Source organism: Chanodichthys erythropterus, chromosome 8 (genome assembly GCF_024489055.1).
Source record: "Chanodichthys erythropterus isolate Z2021 chromosome 8, ASM2448905v1, whole genome shotgun sequence".
NCBI classification, from domain to species: domain Eukaryota; kingdom Metazoa; phylum Chordata; class Actinopteri; order Cypriniformes; family Xenocyprididae; genus Chanodichthys; species Chanodichthys erythropterus.
Genome location: NC_090228.1, coordinates 23022435 through 23041845, shown reverse-complemented (window position 1 = coordinate 23041845; position 19411 = coordinate 23022435). Strand labels below are relative to the sequence as shown.

General features: G+C 36.2%; 1 protein-coding gene across 4 annotated transcripts in view; it reads right to left on the bottom strand.

Moving 5' to 3' along the window:
* Window positions 1-19411, bottom strand: part of LOC137024619 (copine-8) — a 196533-nt gene that overhangs the window by 150575 nt on the left and 26547 nt on the right. For 2 of the 4 annotated variants that reach the window (XM_067392368.1, XM_067392371.1), the window contains exons 2-4: window positions 8780-8820; window positions 933-979; window positions 8-111 (exon numbers count right to left, since the gene is read on the bottom strand). In XM_067392368.1, the coding sequence (XP_067248469.1) occupies window positions 8-111; window positions 933-979; window positions 8780-8820 (192 nt within the window). Of the gene's footprint in view, window positions 1-7; window positions 112-932; window positions 980-2258; window positions 2316-8779; window positions 8821-19411 lie in introns of all 4 variants that reach the window. The other 2 variants (XM_067392369.1, XM_067392370.1) reach the window with 2 other exon arrangements.

The window sequence follows — 19411 nt, the reverse complement described above, 5'->3', positions numbered from 1 at the left end:
TACTTACAGATCAAACCTTATGTTCTGTCTTTCTTCAAAGAAGTAGTCCAATATGAATTTGCGCACAAAATCTGGGTTCAAAGTGTTATCGATAACTTCTGTCCGCCCAAACTGAAAAACAAAGGAAGGTCAATTGAAATGATTTACATTAATATATTTCTCATTTTAATCCACCCTCTTAACAACAAGTTTTTTTTTTTTTTCAAAACCAAGATTCTCACAATCTTGAGGTAGTTTTAATTTTAATAGTGTGATTTCTAGCTCTGGAAAAGTCATGTACATTTTTGTCATTTAAAAACACCATGGGCATTTTTATAATGAATATATATTTCACTAGTTATGCCAAACTCTAAAATATTTTATCACATTTTTGTGCCAAATATGTATGTTATCATGACAGATTCAGTACATAATTTAAACTAGTTCTAGTTCTTTTTATGTTCTAAGTGCAAATACAATTTTTAAATGTTTACTGTGTACACCTCCCACTTTCTTGCTACCTTCAACACCTTTCATATGAAGGTCAAAGAGGCATATGACAGCGTTGAGAGGTGCGTTGAAGCCTTGATACGAGTCATGTGAAAGGGACTTAACGTTTTAAAGAACTGACTTGAAAAGTGGGCTGGAGATGTCTTGATATAAGTGTGGGCGAGAATGTTTTTACATCCCCTGGGTGCCTTATCATATTTCACCAGCTAGTGATTGAAGTTAATAAATACATGACCCTCTTAATGGTGCTTAAGAGAGCCTGATATTTCCTCTGATTAGCTGGGAAGGCAAAAATATGAAAAAAATAAAAATAAAAGGGTTCCAAAAATAATTATTCTGAGAATATTCCAACCCCACATTTACATGTATGAATATTTATGTGACCAAGGGTCTGCCAGGCCCTTCAAGGGGTCGACATGACTGGGCCAGATTGTTTCCCTCACCTCTCGCCACTCTTTGTTGCCAATGCCTTGGGTGTACAGCACACAGACTGTGGAGAGAAAAGCAAAAAGAGAGAAAGGGGAGAGAAAGAGACTGGGTTACACAAAAGCAGAGAATTTTTCAAATGCCAGAAGACGTTTGACATACTTAACTCAGATGCAGTTTGTGTAGTGTGTAATCTTGTAGTCTACTGTTTGAAGAGAAATAGCTTAAAACCAGAAGTGGTGGAATGCATTGAGATAAAAATCTCACTGGATGAGCTACAAAGCTGCCATTTTCAACTCACCCTCATGTTGTTCTAAACCTGTATTACTTTCACAAAAGAAGATATTTTGAAGAATGTTGGTAATCAAGCAGTTTTAGTGACCATTGATGTCTATTGTATGGAAAAAAAGAAAGAAAAAAAGACGACATTTCTCAAAATATCTTTTGCTTTTCACAGAAAAAAGACTTTTCAATGTCATGAGGATGAGTTGATAGTGAAATTTTCATTTTTAACGCTTTAAATATGATACCAATATTAACATAATATTAACCATTAAAGGGATAGTTCATCATAAATAAATAAATAATGGAGAGTCTATTTACATCAAGTGCAAATAACCCGCTTTGTTGGCAGAAGCTATTTAGAATAACTTTGCCCATCACTGTCTGATTGAGCCAGTAAGGCAGCTGGCGTTAGTGTTTGTTGTGACTGACCCAAGTTCAACTCCACCTTTTTCCGAACTCATTCTTCTCCCTTTTCCCATTGCATATCAGCTCGGAGAGGTATTTATTTTAAATACAATGAAGAAAATATTCGAAAAGTAGCAATAAAATGCCTAATGGGTGTTTAATAGTGGAAATAAAGTGTTTACCGGGTATTTAATTGGCCTATAATTGAAATTAGATGTACAAGAAATATTTGTACGCAGATTTCACATGCAAACAGTTAATGAAATCATGCATACAGTAGTGAATGAGACTCAATACCCAGCTGTGGGTAGAGGAAGATGGCTACAAAATGTGTGTGTGTTTGTGCAATGCAAAAACGTAAAGCCAAAGGCACAACTATACTGAAACATGCAACAGACAGTGGCAAAACATTTCTTATAACTGAGTGTGTGTACATTTTTCTATGTGTGTCATGGTTAATGGTAACACTAAGAGACTGGGCCAACAGTACTCAGCATAATTAAGATGGGGGCTCAGAACAAGTGCCCACTTGCATGAATGCAAGGACCCTGTCAGCGGCCCAGGAAGACTTGACGTCTATTCAGTCCAGCTGATCGTGAACAGGACCAGTAGGAAAACAAATGGCAATAAGATGAAAATAAAAAGACACTTACAAAAGGTCACGCATAGCTACAGCAATGCGAAACAGGTGGAATAGTGGACAAACAAATCTGAAAGAAAAGTGAAAGCAGGCAAGAAAAAAATTGAAGCAGGACAGTAAGACAAGTACAAGCAACAGAAGTATGGAAATCAATACATATAATGACAATAATAGCATGGTGATTAAGGCAGAACTGGCTCACTGTTCCTGTTTCCTGTTCACACATACACATGGCACAAAGGAAAACATTAAAGATGTTTAGCACTCATTGTTCTTGTTTTCCAACGACTCAGAGAGAGAGAGAGAGAGAGAGAGAGAGAGAGAGAGAGAGAGAGAGAGAGAGAGAGAGAGAGAGAGAGAGAGAGAGAGAGAGAGAGAGAGAGAGAGAGAGAGAGAGAGAGAGAGAGAGAGAGAGAGAGAGAGAGAGAACTCTCTCTCTCTCCTGTTTGCCAGCAAACACACCTGTTCAGTAATACAGTGTGTTTTCTAAGAATTTATGTCAGATGAGTGAATATAGTAATAAAGTATAATAAAGTCTGTAGGAATGTAGCAAATGAATGGGTGAATGAGTGAATGAATAAGTGATTAAGCAGGTCAATAAAGAAATAAGTGGAAAAGTGAGAAGTGAGAAAAGTGAGAAAATGAGTGAAAAATTGAATGAGTGAGTGAGAGAGTGAATGAATGAATGAATAGAGTGAGTGAGAGTGAGTGGAGAAAGTAAATGAAGAGCAAGTTCAAATGAAGAGTAAATGAATGTATGAACAAGTGAATAAATGGATGAGTGTGAAGATGAATGAATGAGAGAATAAGTGAATAAGTGAATGTGAGTGATTGTCTGGTAAGTGAATGATTAAAAAATTGACTGAATGGGTCAGTGAATGACAGTATAAACAAATGAGTGAGTGAGTGAGTGAGTGAATGAATGTGGGAGTGTGACTATGAACAAGTAGGTGAATGAATGAGTGTGTATGAATGAAAAGTGAATTTTAAAGTAAAAATGTAGTGAAACAATAAGTGTGTGAGAGTCTATTGCCTTGTCCAAATACCAACACTTGCGGTCTTGGCCACTTAAGAGCTCGTGCACGCGATAGGAAGTAAGTGTGCAAGACTGTCCCATGTCTTAAAAAAGTGCAGTGCTCAAAACCCACACTATCTTGAGTACCACTTCGGAGCGCTATTCGAGGCTTAGCGTATCCCATCATGCATTATGTTCGGGAACTCACATGCCCCGAAATCGTGAGATGTCAAATAAAACATATGTTAAATTTAAATTAGTTAAATTAGTTATATAATACATATAATTTGGTAGTAAAATATAAAGTGTTGCACATTTTATTGATGCAAAGGTGAGTAGGATATGTGCATTTTGTACAACATTTGCATCTGCTTTTTTTCACTTTTTATCACAGTGACCACTGAACAGACATTTAGAAGTGTATTTTAAAACACAGAGAATTGAAAATAAATAAAGAAACAAAAACAAAACAAACAGCTGTAAATGCTTGCATTTCTTGGAAGACTGTAAGTGTGTCCCATTTGGCAATAAAAAGTTCTACACACACTTGCGGTCTTCACGCCCACTTGAGCACTTGAGCCAAATACAGGAAATACGTCAGGTAAGTAGACAAGTGGTCAAGTGCAAAGACCGCAAGTGTGGGTATTTGGACAGGGCATATGAATGATTGATTCAATGAGTTGAAGGATGAGAGAGTGAATGAATGAGTTTATAGGCAAGTGACAATGAATAAGTGAGTGAATAAAGTGATTCCCATTGTATGGGTGGATAAATGAGTCAAAGTGAGTGTGTTCATGACGGCGCAAGTGAATGAACGAATGAGGGAATGTAAAACGTTGAGTGATGAATGAGAAAGTAAATGATTGTAGGTTCAAATGAGTGAATAGTAAATTAATGTGTGTATAAAGAAATTAATAAATAAATGAGTGAATGCATGTTAATGTGAATAAATGAGAAAATAAGTGAATGAATATGAGTGAATGTTGAGTACGTGAATGATTAAGAGAGTGACTGGATGGTTGAGAGAATGAGAGTATAAAAAGACAAAGGAAAATGAGTGCGTGAGTGAATGAATCAATGAACAATTGTAACAGGTGAGTTTATCAGAAAGCACATTTATGAACAAATAAGTGAATATTTGAGTGATTCATTGTATGGGTGAATAAGGCTACGTTCACACTGCAGGCTGAAACGACCCAATTCCGATTTTTTTGCCCCTATGCGACCTGTATCTGATCTTTTCATGACAGTCTGAACGACACAGATCCGATCTTTTCAAATGTGACCCAGGCCACTTGGGTATGTGGTCCTGAATCCGATACGTATCCGATCTTTTGAAATGCGACCTCCGTCTGAACGGCCAGACCACATGTATCCGACCCGTACGCCATTGATACGCTACAAATGTCATAATTGTGCGTTGAAGTAGGCGGGAACGAGAAGATAAACAACAACCATGGCGGACGATGCTGCTGAGACCAGTCAATGGAAGGGAAGCGAGGTCACAGATTTAATTAATATTTGGGGTGACAGCTCTATTCAGGCCAAACTCGAGGCCTCTTATCGGAACCGGGCGGTTTACGAAAACATTTCCAGCAAAATGGCCCAGCGTGGTTACAGACGATCCTGGCTCCAATGCCAGCGAAAAATAAAAAGCCTCCGAGCCAAATACAAGGAGGTTAAAGCCTGGAACAAACGAGGTGGCCGTCTACTTCCGCAAACAACGAGTGACGCCGTTGAACGTTGCGTACTCTTCTGCGCATGCGGGTCACTTTTGGGTCATTTCACGTTCACACAGGAGATCACAAAAGGTCGCATTTAATTGAAAATGTGAACGGCCTTGCAAAAATTTTTCAAAAAATCGGAATTGAGCATTAAGCCCTGCAGTGTGAACGTAGCCTAAATGAGTCAGTAATTCAGATATCATTGAGTTTATCATTGAGTCAGTTTATCATTGAAATAATTGAGTCAGTGAGTTTAGTTTGTCATTGGAAATTTGAGTAAGTGTAGCTGAAGTCTAAACAAGATAATGAATGACTCCATGAATGTGTTTGTGTGTGAATGAGTGAATGAATGAATTACTGTTTGAAGGAATCAGTGAATCTTGAGCAAGTGAGTAAGAGTGTGACAGCATGAGTGAGTGAATGAATGATTGAGTAAAATGCTGAGAAAATGAATGAGTAAATGTATATATAAACTACCATTCAAAAGTTAGAAGCATGTAAGATTTTTTTTATGTTTTTGAAAGAAGACTTTTATGCTCACAAGGCTGTATTTATTTGATAATAATACAATAAAACAGTAACATAGTAAAATATTACAATTTAAAGTAACTGTTCTATTTTAATATATTTCATAATGTAATTCCTGCAGGCACATGCACAGACAGACCCCAAGTGGTGCTCAAGTACTTTTCCTTTTAGCCTCTGACTATATAAGTGTCCCTTTTGCAAGATGTTTTTTTATTTTTTATTTTATTTATATTTTTAGTTTTTGTTTACATTTGGCCTGTGGCAGTGGCATCATTTCCCAATCAATTCTCAGCATGTGCTCAACAACTTATTCTTAAAATTTCTGTGAGACTGCATGAACCCCTCCCACTCTCCGACATCTCGTCACAGACACAGGTGAGCAGCAACTACATCTCCTGGACCTGCACAACAGCTCTCCTTTAAAGGTGTGATATGTAATATCTACAAACCACTAGGCCAGTGTTATATATTTTGTTCACTTGAGTACTTACAATATCCCAAATGTTTCCAACCATTTATAAATCGTGAGAAAATTGCAATTTCAACCAAGGCTCCGGGACGTGCGAGGAGTCGCCTGTCAATTGCGTCATACCCGCGTTAAGCCTCGGTTTTATTTTGTAGAAACCATGGAAACACCAAAGACGCTTTAATATATTACACATTTTAATAGACAAGGGAACAACTGTTTTGATATATTTATAGACAGAAAACTAATTGTTGTTATATAGCTCGACACGTTTAGTCATTGTTAAAACTACTTTTCTTGATTTTTTGCAAGTATGCATATGCCTTAGAGAAAAACACTATTTTGTGAAGTAGCTAACATAGCATAATCAGATGCAGCTTTATTTTTAGTAACTAATACAGAATTTTCTCCATCATACAATACATTTTAAAATGAATTGCATGCCATTTATCAACACAAGCCATCCAGTATTTAATATATTCTAAAATCGATCAATCTAACTGCAGTGTGTAACAAGTGTCTCACAGCAGCCATTATAACATCATTTTCAACACTCTCAAACGTATCTAATATGATAAATAGAGCTGCGTTACTTCATACTCATGACAGAGGCAATTGCTTCAGTGGCCTCGTTCAGCTCCCACAACACTCGGTCTTGCTCTGCTTCATATTACAGTAATGTTAATAATCGCATTCATGAACATGATTTGTGCCGGAGTCCTATCCCCATTCTTTTGCACCGTCCGTTGAGGTGGAGACCACATGTCCCAAGATTCCGCTCTCAAACTTGGCGTCATTAAGCTACGCTTTGTTTTGAATAGGCTTATAACAACCTCTAGTGGACAGAATTTTTACATACTACACCTTTAACTTAACAACAAGCAAGCTGTTCTGGTATTGACGTAAAATAGCATTGTTCAAGGCTGGAAATGCCACCAAAATTAATAAAAATGCTCCCAAAATGTAAGATATGAATTGCCCTTGTATGAGTTCTTGAATTTTGTGTTTATATTATAATATAGTTAAGCAAATCTCACACAAACAAGAGTGCTATTTTCTTGAATATCAGCACCATTGCAAAATGTGATATTAATTTTATACAACAGTTCAATAATCAATAAGTTGATAAATAATATGAATTGACAATTTTTAGACAACATTGTCAATTTTGACAGACCAAACTAAGTGGAAATCTTGCGTCTCTCAGCAACACGCTATTTCTTTCTTGAAAGATTCACTGTTTTTGAACAAATTGAGTGAGTCAATGATTCAATGACACATTCAAGTCAGTGGACACGCTTCTTTCATGAATGCATCAAGTGGTTTGAACGAATTGGATGAATGAATGATTCTATGATTCATTTATTACGATATGCCACCACCTACTGCATTTATAATATTATTTCATTTTTCCCAACATCTCATATTTCTAAATTAAAAATGTTATATTTAGAACATTAATCTCATATCATTATTGTAATTGTAATGTAAGAGAATTTTGATAAATGGTAAAATGGATTTTGTTTATACTGAGATAATTTAATAACAGCCTATTGTATAGTGTTAAATAGTGTAATTAATTAAAAGATGATCAATAAGAGGGGTGCCCTTTTTATTTCATTTGAGCACCTGCCTCCCAAAATATCTGTGCACAGCCCTGAATTGCAAAGCTGAAAGTCTTCAGTGCCACATGATCCTTCAGAAATCATTCTAATATGCTGATTTGGATGCCAAAAAAACTGTTCTTATTATCAGTGTTGAAAACAATTGTACTTAACTCAATAACTTTGTGGAAACTGGAAAGAGGGAAGAAGTTCAATGAATGGAGAAGTTCAAAAGAGCAACAATTAATTTAAATAGAAATCTTTTGTAATAATATAAATGTATTTACTGTCACTTTTGATGAACTTTTGAATGATAATGTATATACAGTACATGAAAGAGTGAGTATGAGTGAATGGTGGGCAAGTAAGTGAATGAATGATCAGAGTGAGTGACTATAAAGAATTGTAATTCTAAACAAAAGTTCTAGAGGATTAAGTGATAGAGAAAATGAGTGAGTGAGTGGTGCGATAATGTGTAATTAAAGAAAATAACTGACAAGTATCATTGATAAAGGTGTGGTGAAACATCAATGCTGTTAGAATACTGATATGATGAAACTTCATATGAAGTTGTTAATGTGGTTTTGAATGTGATTTAGACTAAATGTGTTCATAAAATTCTACTTATGCAAAGTATTTGAGAGTAGGCCATTAAAATAATTAAAATCATTAAAAAGTAACAGGAAAAAAATAATTCTGAAATCTTATAAAACACCCAAAGTAGGTTAACAACATTAAGTATCATCATTTAGACAGCTCTCCTCGCCTGTACTTTTGAATTTGGATTACTCTGATAATGAAGGCCAACTGTGTGACATTTAGATTTTCTCTTCAGAAAGACTTGAGTTGAAAGCAAATATTACAATAATCAGGGCCGCCCACGGAGTGTCTATATCTGAGGACCGTGCCACATTCAGATCTGAAACGGGAGGCTTTACTTCACACAATCGGTGCGAGAGAATGCAAACAGAAAGCAGTGAGTCATGTGATTGTGTAAGCTTTCAGACTTTGTAGAAAGTCCCCTCTTAACAAGGCTGAGAACAGTTGATTGTACTGCTGTACATAGTACGTTTACATAGTAAACTATATAGTAAACTGAAATAATTCAGAATCTTTTCAAAGTTTGATGAGCATATTCCACAGTACTGTATGCATTTGAGCAAAAAATATAAAAAGGTACAAGAAAGACATTCTTACTTGGATCTGATTTGGAAAACGTATCCCTGTCGAGCAGGTTTCTGTAAAAGGAAATTAAACATCAACAATTATAATTATGCATGACAAAACAGAAACTGGCAACAAATTTCTCGGTGTGTGTGTGTCTGTGTAAACTGAAGTATTTAGTATTGAGGAATAAATGGAGTAAAAGAAGTATTGTGTAGGAATTTTTTTACATTCATAACTCACAGACTACTACACATCTACCAGCTACTTTCTAATTTAATCAAAAATACAACAAAGCAGTAATACTGTGAAATATTACTACAATTTAAATTTTTTCTAATTTAGCATGGTTTAAAATGCCATTTATTCCAATGCAATTTATATGATTTTTCAGCAGCCATTATATGCTGATTTGGTCCCAACAACCTATAGATAAAATAAATATTTAAATTAAATTCAAAAAGCTTCAATACTTTTATACTTTAAATCTTCTTTACTGAGCATATACTGAACAAGTTTCATCACAACAGCTTGTTCATGATTGAAATAATAAAATAAATTAGAGCATAACGATTGCCGTTCTGTTACATCTGACCCCAGTCTCTCGTCCAGAGTCACTTTAATAGCTAATAGAAGGCATGTATTGACCTTCACAAACTAATAAGAACATACTAACGAAAAGTGACAGCCATAAAACACCTGGTTAACTGCAGAATGAACCACCACAATATTCACAATAAGACCAGGAACATATAAACTTTTAATAACATCATAGCCATGACCCCTAAAATATGACCACCCACATTTACTTATGCAGTATTTATGAGCTTGGCCTACCTCTGATGATAGACAGGGTGAAGTAACATAATATGCAGAATTTAGTAAAACATTACAAAGGTCATTCACATATAGAAGTTTTAAAGGTACAGGATCCTATTTAGAGAGACTAGAAAATGACTTTTTTTGGTGCACAAAATCTTAACTAGCTTTTTAAGTGGAAGCTGAAAAAAAACTGTGCAGAATATGGATGTTTCAAGGTAGATGTTCAAGGTAAACTTGGCAGGTGCAGCAGAGAAGAGATGAAGTTCCGCATCTGGGCTTTAGTAACTGTGCATTAGTGTAGGTTGTGAGGTAAATGATTGTGTCAGTGGTGGGTTCTGAAAGTCTACCCTGTCCTCTCTGATAAAATCTTGAGTTTTTCTGTTCCAAGTGGATGAAGGGATTGTGCTGAGGGACTGGAAATAAAGTCTTTCTGATCTAGAGCTTACACACAGCCGTTCCATTATGAGGACATGCTTAGTATATCCCTTGACAACCAGAACAAATCCCTGGGATTGTCCAGGACCTTCCATTTAGTGTCTTATGTACTCCCCCTTTCACCTGTTCTCTTTCCTAAAGAAAAAATTCCAGATTATTTTCATGCATATGGACAGCATTGGTGGTGTTTATGGACAACCAGAAAATATATTTACAGTAAATATACTTTCAACGGAATTTTACCAGGCAAGCGTACAATAAACATGCATGTGATAGTGTGATAGAATCACTTACCAATCCTGTTCATGTACAGTTATCTTTGTCAATCTTGTCAGTGCCACGCAAAAACCTGGTTAATTTCAAATTAAAGGAAGTCACATTAAGACTTCTTTGAAGAATACTTCCTCTCTTATTTGAGTATACAGAGGAAATTACATAGGTCTCATCTATCTATTCATCTCCTATTTATGGTTTACTTTTGGAAATGTGAGGTTGGTTATTTTGTGTGTTTATTTATTTTTAACAGGTTGTATGGATGACATTTTCAGGTCAATTTTGTAGGCTGTATTCGCATTAAACTGTGGAACCCAACAGAATACAATGCTTAAAAAATCAAATAAATTAATTAAATAAAATAAATTAAAATAAATAATAATAAAAAATCTTACATCACATATCCGTAAAAGCAATGGCATTCTGGTTTCAGAATGGCATACTACTATACCATATTATTTCTTATATTTTATATGCGCGGTTAGAAAACAAAATACGTTTTCTGTATGCATTGATTAATCAAAGATCCATCTGCATATGCCAAACTTTGCTATATAAAGCCAGAGAACAATATATACCTTATGCACTAGAGAAACAAGCAATCTTTAGAATTTTGTTTTTGAACTTCCGTTTTTTTGCTGTAGCTCTGTATATTTCAATGGCATCGCTGTCAAAGAGTAATTAGCTGGTGAAGTGGATTTACTTATAGTAGAGTTAACAAAAGTTATCATAAGCGTTGTAATGTTTGAAACGGAAGTCGGTAAGATTTCAAGATAAGAGGTTCATTCATAAATTGATAAGATCTTATCTTCATGCTGTGGAAATTGGAACACACAACACAATGGGTGCAGCACTAAGAAGGTGCAGGGCTACATAAGGTCTATATTCCTTAATGCAAAGACTGCAATATTTGCAAAGACCTACATGATTTTTAAAATTGTTTCCTTATTTCATCTGATTGGACTTCCAAGATACTTGTAATCGAATTAAAATATTAACTTTATGTTTCTGAGATGACAACGGTAGTCCTCTTTCTGAATTAAACAATATACTGCTGTCTGAAACATTTATAATGGCATATTGCATAAGAATTATATATATTATGCTAAACTAAACAAATTAAAAATAAAAAAAATATAAACTATACATTTCACATTACTATTTTAAATCCTGCTAGGCTTCTATTGTTAATGTAACATTGTTTTAACACTTTCCTGCTCATTTTTACATGTCAGAGATGCAGTAAATAGATACATTAAATTGAAAAGAACCTAGAATGCTCCTTTTAATTTGTGATTCCAGGCAGCTTCACACATGGGATTACATCATGTTGGGTCTCGAATGCTTGCAGGGTCCAGCGCGCTCGATAAGGGCTTCCACCTGACATGCTAATAAAATTGACACATGCTTCAAGGAGTTTTCAGTGGAAAGGATGATAAATGCATAAAAACAGCTCTTTCTCTCAGCTGTAATTTCCAGTGGGTGGGTGAATGTTCCTGGCAAGCTGACGAAGGGGAAAGACCTCAAGGACAAGGTGGCGAGAGAGAGAGACAGGCAAAGAGAAGGAGAGGGGGAGATAGGAAGACAGTGAAGGGGGTAAATGGAAAGAAATACAGATACACTGAGGAGGAATTTACTAATAGGTTGTTTGTAATCATGTGGTTCTGGTGACGCGCGAAATACCGGTGGTGGGCAAGCAGTGAAAAATAGAATGGAAGAGATGGAGAAAAGTCCTTTCTGTGCTGGTTTAGAAAGGTATAAACAGAAAATCACAACATATGTTGGCAAGATCTTTATGTAATGAAGATGAGCGACTTTTCCATTGAAATGATAGACTTTCCTGCCATCGAGGAGGAAGATACAGAGAATGTGAAGCTGCCGTCACGCCGTGTTCAGTTATAGTCTGGGTTTGTTTATATCGTGCTGCCTACAAGTGACGTTAGGGCAGTATTTTTTATTTTTTGTCGCGATTGTGAAAAATGTGTCCATTGTAGGTCATTTATGCTGAATCGAGAATTGCAACAGGAGCTCACATCATCGTTCAAAGAAAAAACTGGACGTGTAATACAATTGTTGCCTTTTCTACGTGTAAAAACACAGTAAGGGAAGCAGGTTGAGGAGGTGACGGGAAGATGCTGTATATCAAATCTAATAATGTCACTGATTTAACCCACTCCCTATCACTCAATAAAATAATCACATAGCTGAGTGTTTTTGAAAGTGTTGTCTTTGTTGTTGAAACGACTTCTGTCAGCTTGTTAAACATTTATTTATTTGGACATTTTCTACCAGCAGCGTGTGACACTGTTCTCATGGTAACCACATCAACATTGTGAACGGAATACTACATTGAAGTGAAAACACCAAATAATCATTCAGTGGGATAAAATAGCTTCTCTTCCCTGCAAACGATACCATGAAGAATGTGGATATTTAAAAGTAAAAAACAAATAAGGTAAGCAGGTATCCATATTCATTTCAGTATCAGCAGATGCAAAACGCTATTAAAAGGCGACAATTTTTAAAGTTAAAAAACAATATAAATTATAAAAAAACGGTATAAGTTATGTAATCGATAAACAATATAAACACCTTCTGGGTTCTCGATTTTATCGATTTGAGCAACCATAAATGACGCAAAACATACGAATTTTGAGTTTTTGGTAGGATTCCTATATAGGAAAATCACTCCCTGCCCTCCAGACTCATTTGCGCTGCTGCTGTGACATCATGTGCAAACAACCTATAATGTATCTGCTGATAGCTCTGTTTATTTGCACACACTGTCACTAAAAGCAATATGCACTGCGTAATTCCCAAACTTGCATTATAGCATAGCTTTCCATCATTTGATCATCATTTGAAGCATGCCTTTTGTCATGATCGGAATTAGTCCTGTATAAAAAATATAGCTGATCAAATGTAGTCTATAAATAACTTTCATATAGTATGTGAAAGTTATTTATTGTGCACTGACACTTTTGGATGAGAGTAAAACTTGAACTAAGTTGAGCTGGATGATGATACTGATGACTATTGAATATGTTACTTGTCAATTCTTTGTAATTATCTGTGAAATTTCTGAGTGAAAGTTTCTACACCAAATTTTTTCTGTGTAGAATGTTGATAACTAAAATGTTATACTAATGTTGTGATGACGGAAGTGATGTCTCGCCCATATACTTCAATGAGCGCGAGACATCACTTCCGTTGTCAGAGCACGATCAGACCTCACTAGCCGGAAGCTGAACGCAGTTGGACATAGTGGTGTATTAGAGGTAAAAAAATTATATAAATACTGTTCGGTTTCTCGCACAAACCGATCGTTTCGTGTCTTAGGACATCAATGTACCGTCACGAGCCGCAGGGTTTAATTTGGACTTGTCTATGGAAGTTTTTTCGACTCTTATTGTTCAAGTTCCCAATCACTGCTATTATTTGACTGACAGACGGCAGCGGTTGCAGTTAAAAATCATAATTTGCGTTCGACTGAAGAAAAAAAGTCCTCTACATCTTGGATGCCCTGGGGCTAAGCAGATAAACATCAAATTTTCATTTTTGGGTGAACTATCCCTTTAAAGTTATAATTATCGTCCTTGGTGTTAATGGACCCTAAAAGGTAGATATCATTTGATAGAATACCTTTTACATTTTTAGAGAAAAAAAAAATGTGTTTACCTTTGGGCATTCTCATGCTGAGAAAATATGATAAAATACTGATAAAATATAATTTTTTACACATCTTTCTTATTTGACATGCAATAACTCAGGAATGAAATAAGGTAAGAGGACAATTCTTATTTGGTGAAGTTCTCCTATATGTGAGCTGCATCTGGATTAAATGTTGTGGTGACAGCATAAAGTAATCAAAAGTCACAGCATTTGGAACCAAGGTAGCCTTTTTGTTTAGCCCTTGACGTCGCCTTAATGGGCATAAAATAGCTCCTCCATGAGGAATATCTTGTGATTGCATGGGATTATGTTGATTTTGGACCAATTTTCTACAATCTATGCATGTTTCATGAAGTTATAGCGAAAACGCCACGTGAAAGCTACAAATGCTGCAACATCCGTATATTATTTACATATGGGTCTTGTGGGGCTAAAGTTTAGACTCCAAGCTTTCAAATGACACCTATGTTGTGTTGATCAAGGCAGTCATTTTGAAAAATATGATGATTGTTAATTTTTTTGTAGCTAGGTGGCGCCCGCCGGTGGTACACTCTAGTTTAGAGGGACTACTCAGCACTCATTAAGAGTTGAACAAAATGAATCAAAATCTGTTATGGGTTTCAGAATTAGGTGTGGCAAAATGGCTCGATAGCACCACCTATAAAATTTCCATTACGCGCCCTTCGCACTATGTTTCATGTACAAGTATGAAATGTGGTACACACATATAGCCCAATACTTACAAAAAAAAGTCCCTGGGAGCAAAATCTGAAAACCCAACAGGAAACGAGATATGTTGAATTTCCTCTGCAAAATGTTTGCAGTTTTTGCCATTTCCAGATGTTGTACTTTAAAATCTCTAGGAGGTGTTCGTTATCAGATAGCTAAGCATCATATTTGGTCAGTCAATCTAAAGGCCTTTACGACATTGAATTGCAAAAATCTTGAGTTTTTGTTGAATGGTGTGTCCATGGTGGCCTGACAAAATTTGATGTTTCGCCATGAAACAGTAAGTTGTTGTAACTCGGGCATACAATATCCGATCTGCCCCAAACTTCACATGTTTTATTAGAGTCCTGGGCCCTCATTTATCAACAGTGCGTAGAAAAGGTTCTATATTTTGTCCAACGAATGAAATTTAGAATGTGCCTAAGTACAAGAAAATCCGCATTTATCGAACGTGCGCACGCAGTTCTTACGCACATGAGTAAGCAATCATTGTTGATAAATCCCACATGTGCATAATTGCCATGCTCGTTCACGTTCAAGGTCATTAGCATTCGGAAACGGCTCCAATGAACCATATATGGTGACAAAAGGAGAGATAATTAGGAAGCATGGTGTTAGTTTTCACTGCTACGCTGACGATACTCAGCTCTATATTTCCTCGCGCCCTGGCGAAACCTACAAATTCACAAAACTAACAGAATGCATAGCTGACATTAAAAACTGGATGACAAGAAATTTCTTATTATTAAATTCAGAAAAAACTGATATCCTAATCTTTGGACCAAAAACTTCCTCACGAAAAAACCTTGAATACTCTCTAACACTTGACGGGTGCTCCATTAAACCTTCGTCCTCAGTTAGGAACCTGGGTGTGCTCTTTGATACCAATCTTTCATTTGAAAGTCATGTTTCTAGTATCTGTAAAACCGCCTTCTTCCATCTAAAAAATATATCTAAATTACGACATATGCTCTCAATGACAAATGCGGAACAGTTGGTTCATGCATTCATGACCTCAAGACTAGATTATTGTAACTCTCTACTGGGTGGTTGTTCTGCTCGGCTTTTAAACAAACTACAGTTGGTCCAAAATGCGGCAGCTAGAGTTCTTACTAGAACCAGAAAGTATGACCATATTAGCCCAGTTCTGTCAACATTACATTGGCTCCCTATTAAACATCGTATAGATTTTAAAATCTTGCTACTTACTTATAAAGCTCTAAATGGTTTAGCTCCCCAGTACCTAAGTGAGCTCTTAATGCATTATAGTCCTTCACATTTATTGCGATCTCAGAATTTAGGCCAGTTGATAATACCCAGAATATCAAAATCAACTGAAGGCGGCAGATCCTTCTCCTATTTAGCACCTAAACTCTGGAACAATCTTCCTAGCATTGTTCGGGAAGCAGACACACTCTGTCAGTTTAAATCTAGACTAAAAACACATCTCTTTGCTCTTGCATACACATAACACATTATCAATACATTAACATTTTTCAAATCCGTTAAAGGATTGTTACGCTGCAATAATTAGGTCGGCCGGAACCGAGAACATTTCCTATAACACTAGATATACCTGTACATCAGAATAAGAATGGCATCTACGCTAATATCTGTCTCTCTGCTTATCCTGAGGTTTGCCGGGTGCTGGATCCAGGCCGTATCCAGATCAGATGGAGAACCTGCGTCTGGACCTGACTACAGCGTAGCCCAGGAGACAATGGGCCTAAAGATCCAATTCTGGCTGCATCTATAATTCAGATTTTTAATCCCCGTATCCGCTTGCATATATTTATATATAATCGATTTTTAATCTCTATAATAAAAATGTACAATTCAGATTTTGATCTCCACATACATTTACACATATATATCTTCCAAGGGGTTTTTTCCCTCCTAGGACTTTTTTCCCAGTGCTAGCACGCTGGGTTTTTCTCCTAGGGGTTTTTTTCCACCCCTGGAAGTCAGCCGACATTGGCTTAATGTAGCACCATCTTGTATATGTTACATATTACCACGCTTGTTTGTACAGTTTTAACCACTTCCCTTTTTTTTCTGTGCTTCTAATATGTAAAGCTGCTTTGAAACAATTACCAATTGTTTACACTGTAATTTCTACAAGCTTAAATTGAGTACTACTAAATAACTTGCATTTGTTTTGTTTTGGGTTTTTTTGTTTTTGTTTTTCTGTATTATTTACTTAACCATAATTTTTTTTTTGTTTTTTTTACAGTGACACCAATTATGCACTGTGTGTAAAACTAGACCATTGATAAATTGAGTGTTTTATAAATAAAGGAAACACAGGACATGTGGATTGCTTAATGCATACTGTGACACTCTTAAATGATTTTGTGTAGTGTCACTATTCTACCACTAGATTATCTGCGTAAGCATGCTCAGAGGTGTGTTTGTATTTACACACATTTCTACGTTTAAGTACAAGTTGGTGAATCCCACACTTTGCGTGAAACTGTTCTTACACACTCACTACGCACAAATCTGTCCGTACGCACCATTGATAAATGAGGGCCCTGGTCTGAAGACATCTACATGGCAATATTCAGTTACAGTCATAGCGCCACCTGCATGCAACAGGAAATGTCATGTTTAACACTGTGATTAACTCCTCATTGAGATTTAACCAGATCAACATTATATTTGGTGAGTCTAATCTTAAGGCCTTAGCGATGTTAAATTGCACGTTTTCGTTGAACGGCTTGTCCGTGATGGCCTTACAAAGTCTGATGTTTCGCCATGAAACAGGAAGCTGTTGTAAGTCAGGGATCAATGTCCAACCTGCCCCAAACTTTACATGTTCACATGAAGACATATTCAGTTAGTAATTCACTCCCTGAAACACATGTAAATATGCCATGAGGTACCAAACATGCAAGAAACACATTAAAGTGCTACTGTATCTGATTACGCAACGAAACAGGAAGTTGTTGATACACAGGCATACAATGTCCAATCTGCCCCAAACTTCACATGTTTGAGAAGAGTCCTGCCCTGAACACATCTACATGACAATATTCAGTTACAGTAATAGCGCCAGCCACTGGCAACAGGAAGTGACATGTTTAACACTGTGATGCACTACTAGCAGCACACTAAAATATGCAATTGAGTGCTAAACATGCTACAAACATTCTAAAACATGCTAGCAACATTTATCGTCATGAAACAGGAAGTTGTTGTAACTGAAGCACACAATGTCCAATCTGCCTCAAACTTCTGTTTGATAAGTGCCCTGGCCTGAAGATATCTACACACCAAAATTTAGTTAGTCATATCTCCACCAGCTGGTACCTGTAAGTGTAGCTAACACCAATGACTGACATAGTCCGTCTATATTTATATACTTAAATGCATATTGCCCGCCGTGCTGTTTTCCTAAAGCCACCAGTTGCGATGGCATGGGTGCAAGGGCCCTTTCATCAATTTTGTTTGTTTTTATTGCTGAAGTTAGTGTTAAACTTTCTTCACTTGTGTCTACAATCCAGAATGGCAGAACAGCTTTGTTTATTTTCAACAAAAATTAAGTAAGCAATTAGTTACATTTTTTAATAGAGTAATGCAATATTGTAATGCATTTCTTTTAAAAGTAACTCTCCCCAACACTGGTCTTTAATGAATAGACTTAAATACTCAAAGGGTAGCATTAGCTTCTAGTTAAACCACATTGCAGTTGGTTAATAAGACACAGGTTTTCTGTTGAAATACTGCATACGAAACTGTCGCAACCATTTAGTGAATTTGCCCTAGAGGGACGGGTCTTCACCAAATAAACTGCGATAGATTGAGTGACACTGCTAAAGGTTTCTAACCTCGAAGTACACGGGTGGCATCAAAAGTGCAGCGTGAACTCTAGTCAGAGTGTAAATAACAGGGCAAGAGGGAGTAGGAGGATAATAGAGCTCTCTGTGCAACCGTCATCTATTTCATCCGCTGACAGGATACAGACAGATGCAGCCCCTCGGAGCTAGAGTGAGGGGTGCCAGAGTGAGAAACATCAAAGCTGGAAGTGAAAGCGCGGGTGAGATGTTACTTGTCCCATGTTAGGAATCCCTGTGTAAAAAGCACAGAGGAAAACGTGACATTCCCGGCAGTTCACACCCACCCACTCTCCCTCTCTCCCAGAAAACATCCAGGCTGTCTCCCTTAATAAGCGCCAAACGTTCAGACTGTGCAGTCTGTATGTCTTCAACAAGATCAGAGGTTTAAGCCAACATTGTACATCATAACAGCCAGAAAGAAATACATCATTCTCCCTGGGCTTTCATTTTCCCATGTCAGACCATTATACTAACTTTAGCTTTTTTTTTTTTTATTACAACATGTTATAGAATCGTATATCAGCCTGCAAATAAAAAAAAAAATGTAGATTTTTCTGTTAAATATGTAATATGTAACATGCCCTTTTATGCCAACAGTTGGTTTCATATTTTATATATATATATATATATATATATATATATATATATATATATATATATATATATATATATATATATATATATATATATATATATATATAAATAAAACTAAACTTTTATTTTGACAATATTTTCAAAATTGATTTACATTTCAGTTTGTTGTAGTTAGTTTCAGCAATGATTTTGATAGATATTTATCCACAAAAAAACTAATAGATATATATCCACAAATGAAATATCCAGAAATGGTTCATGATTGTCATAAAAACGGTAATGTCTTAAACTTTAAGATAAC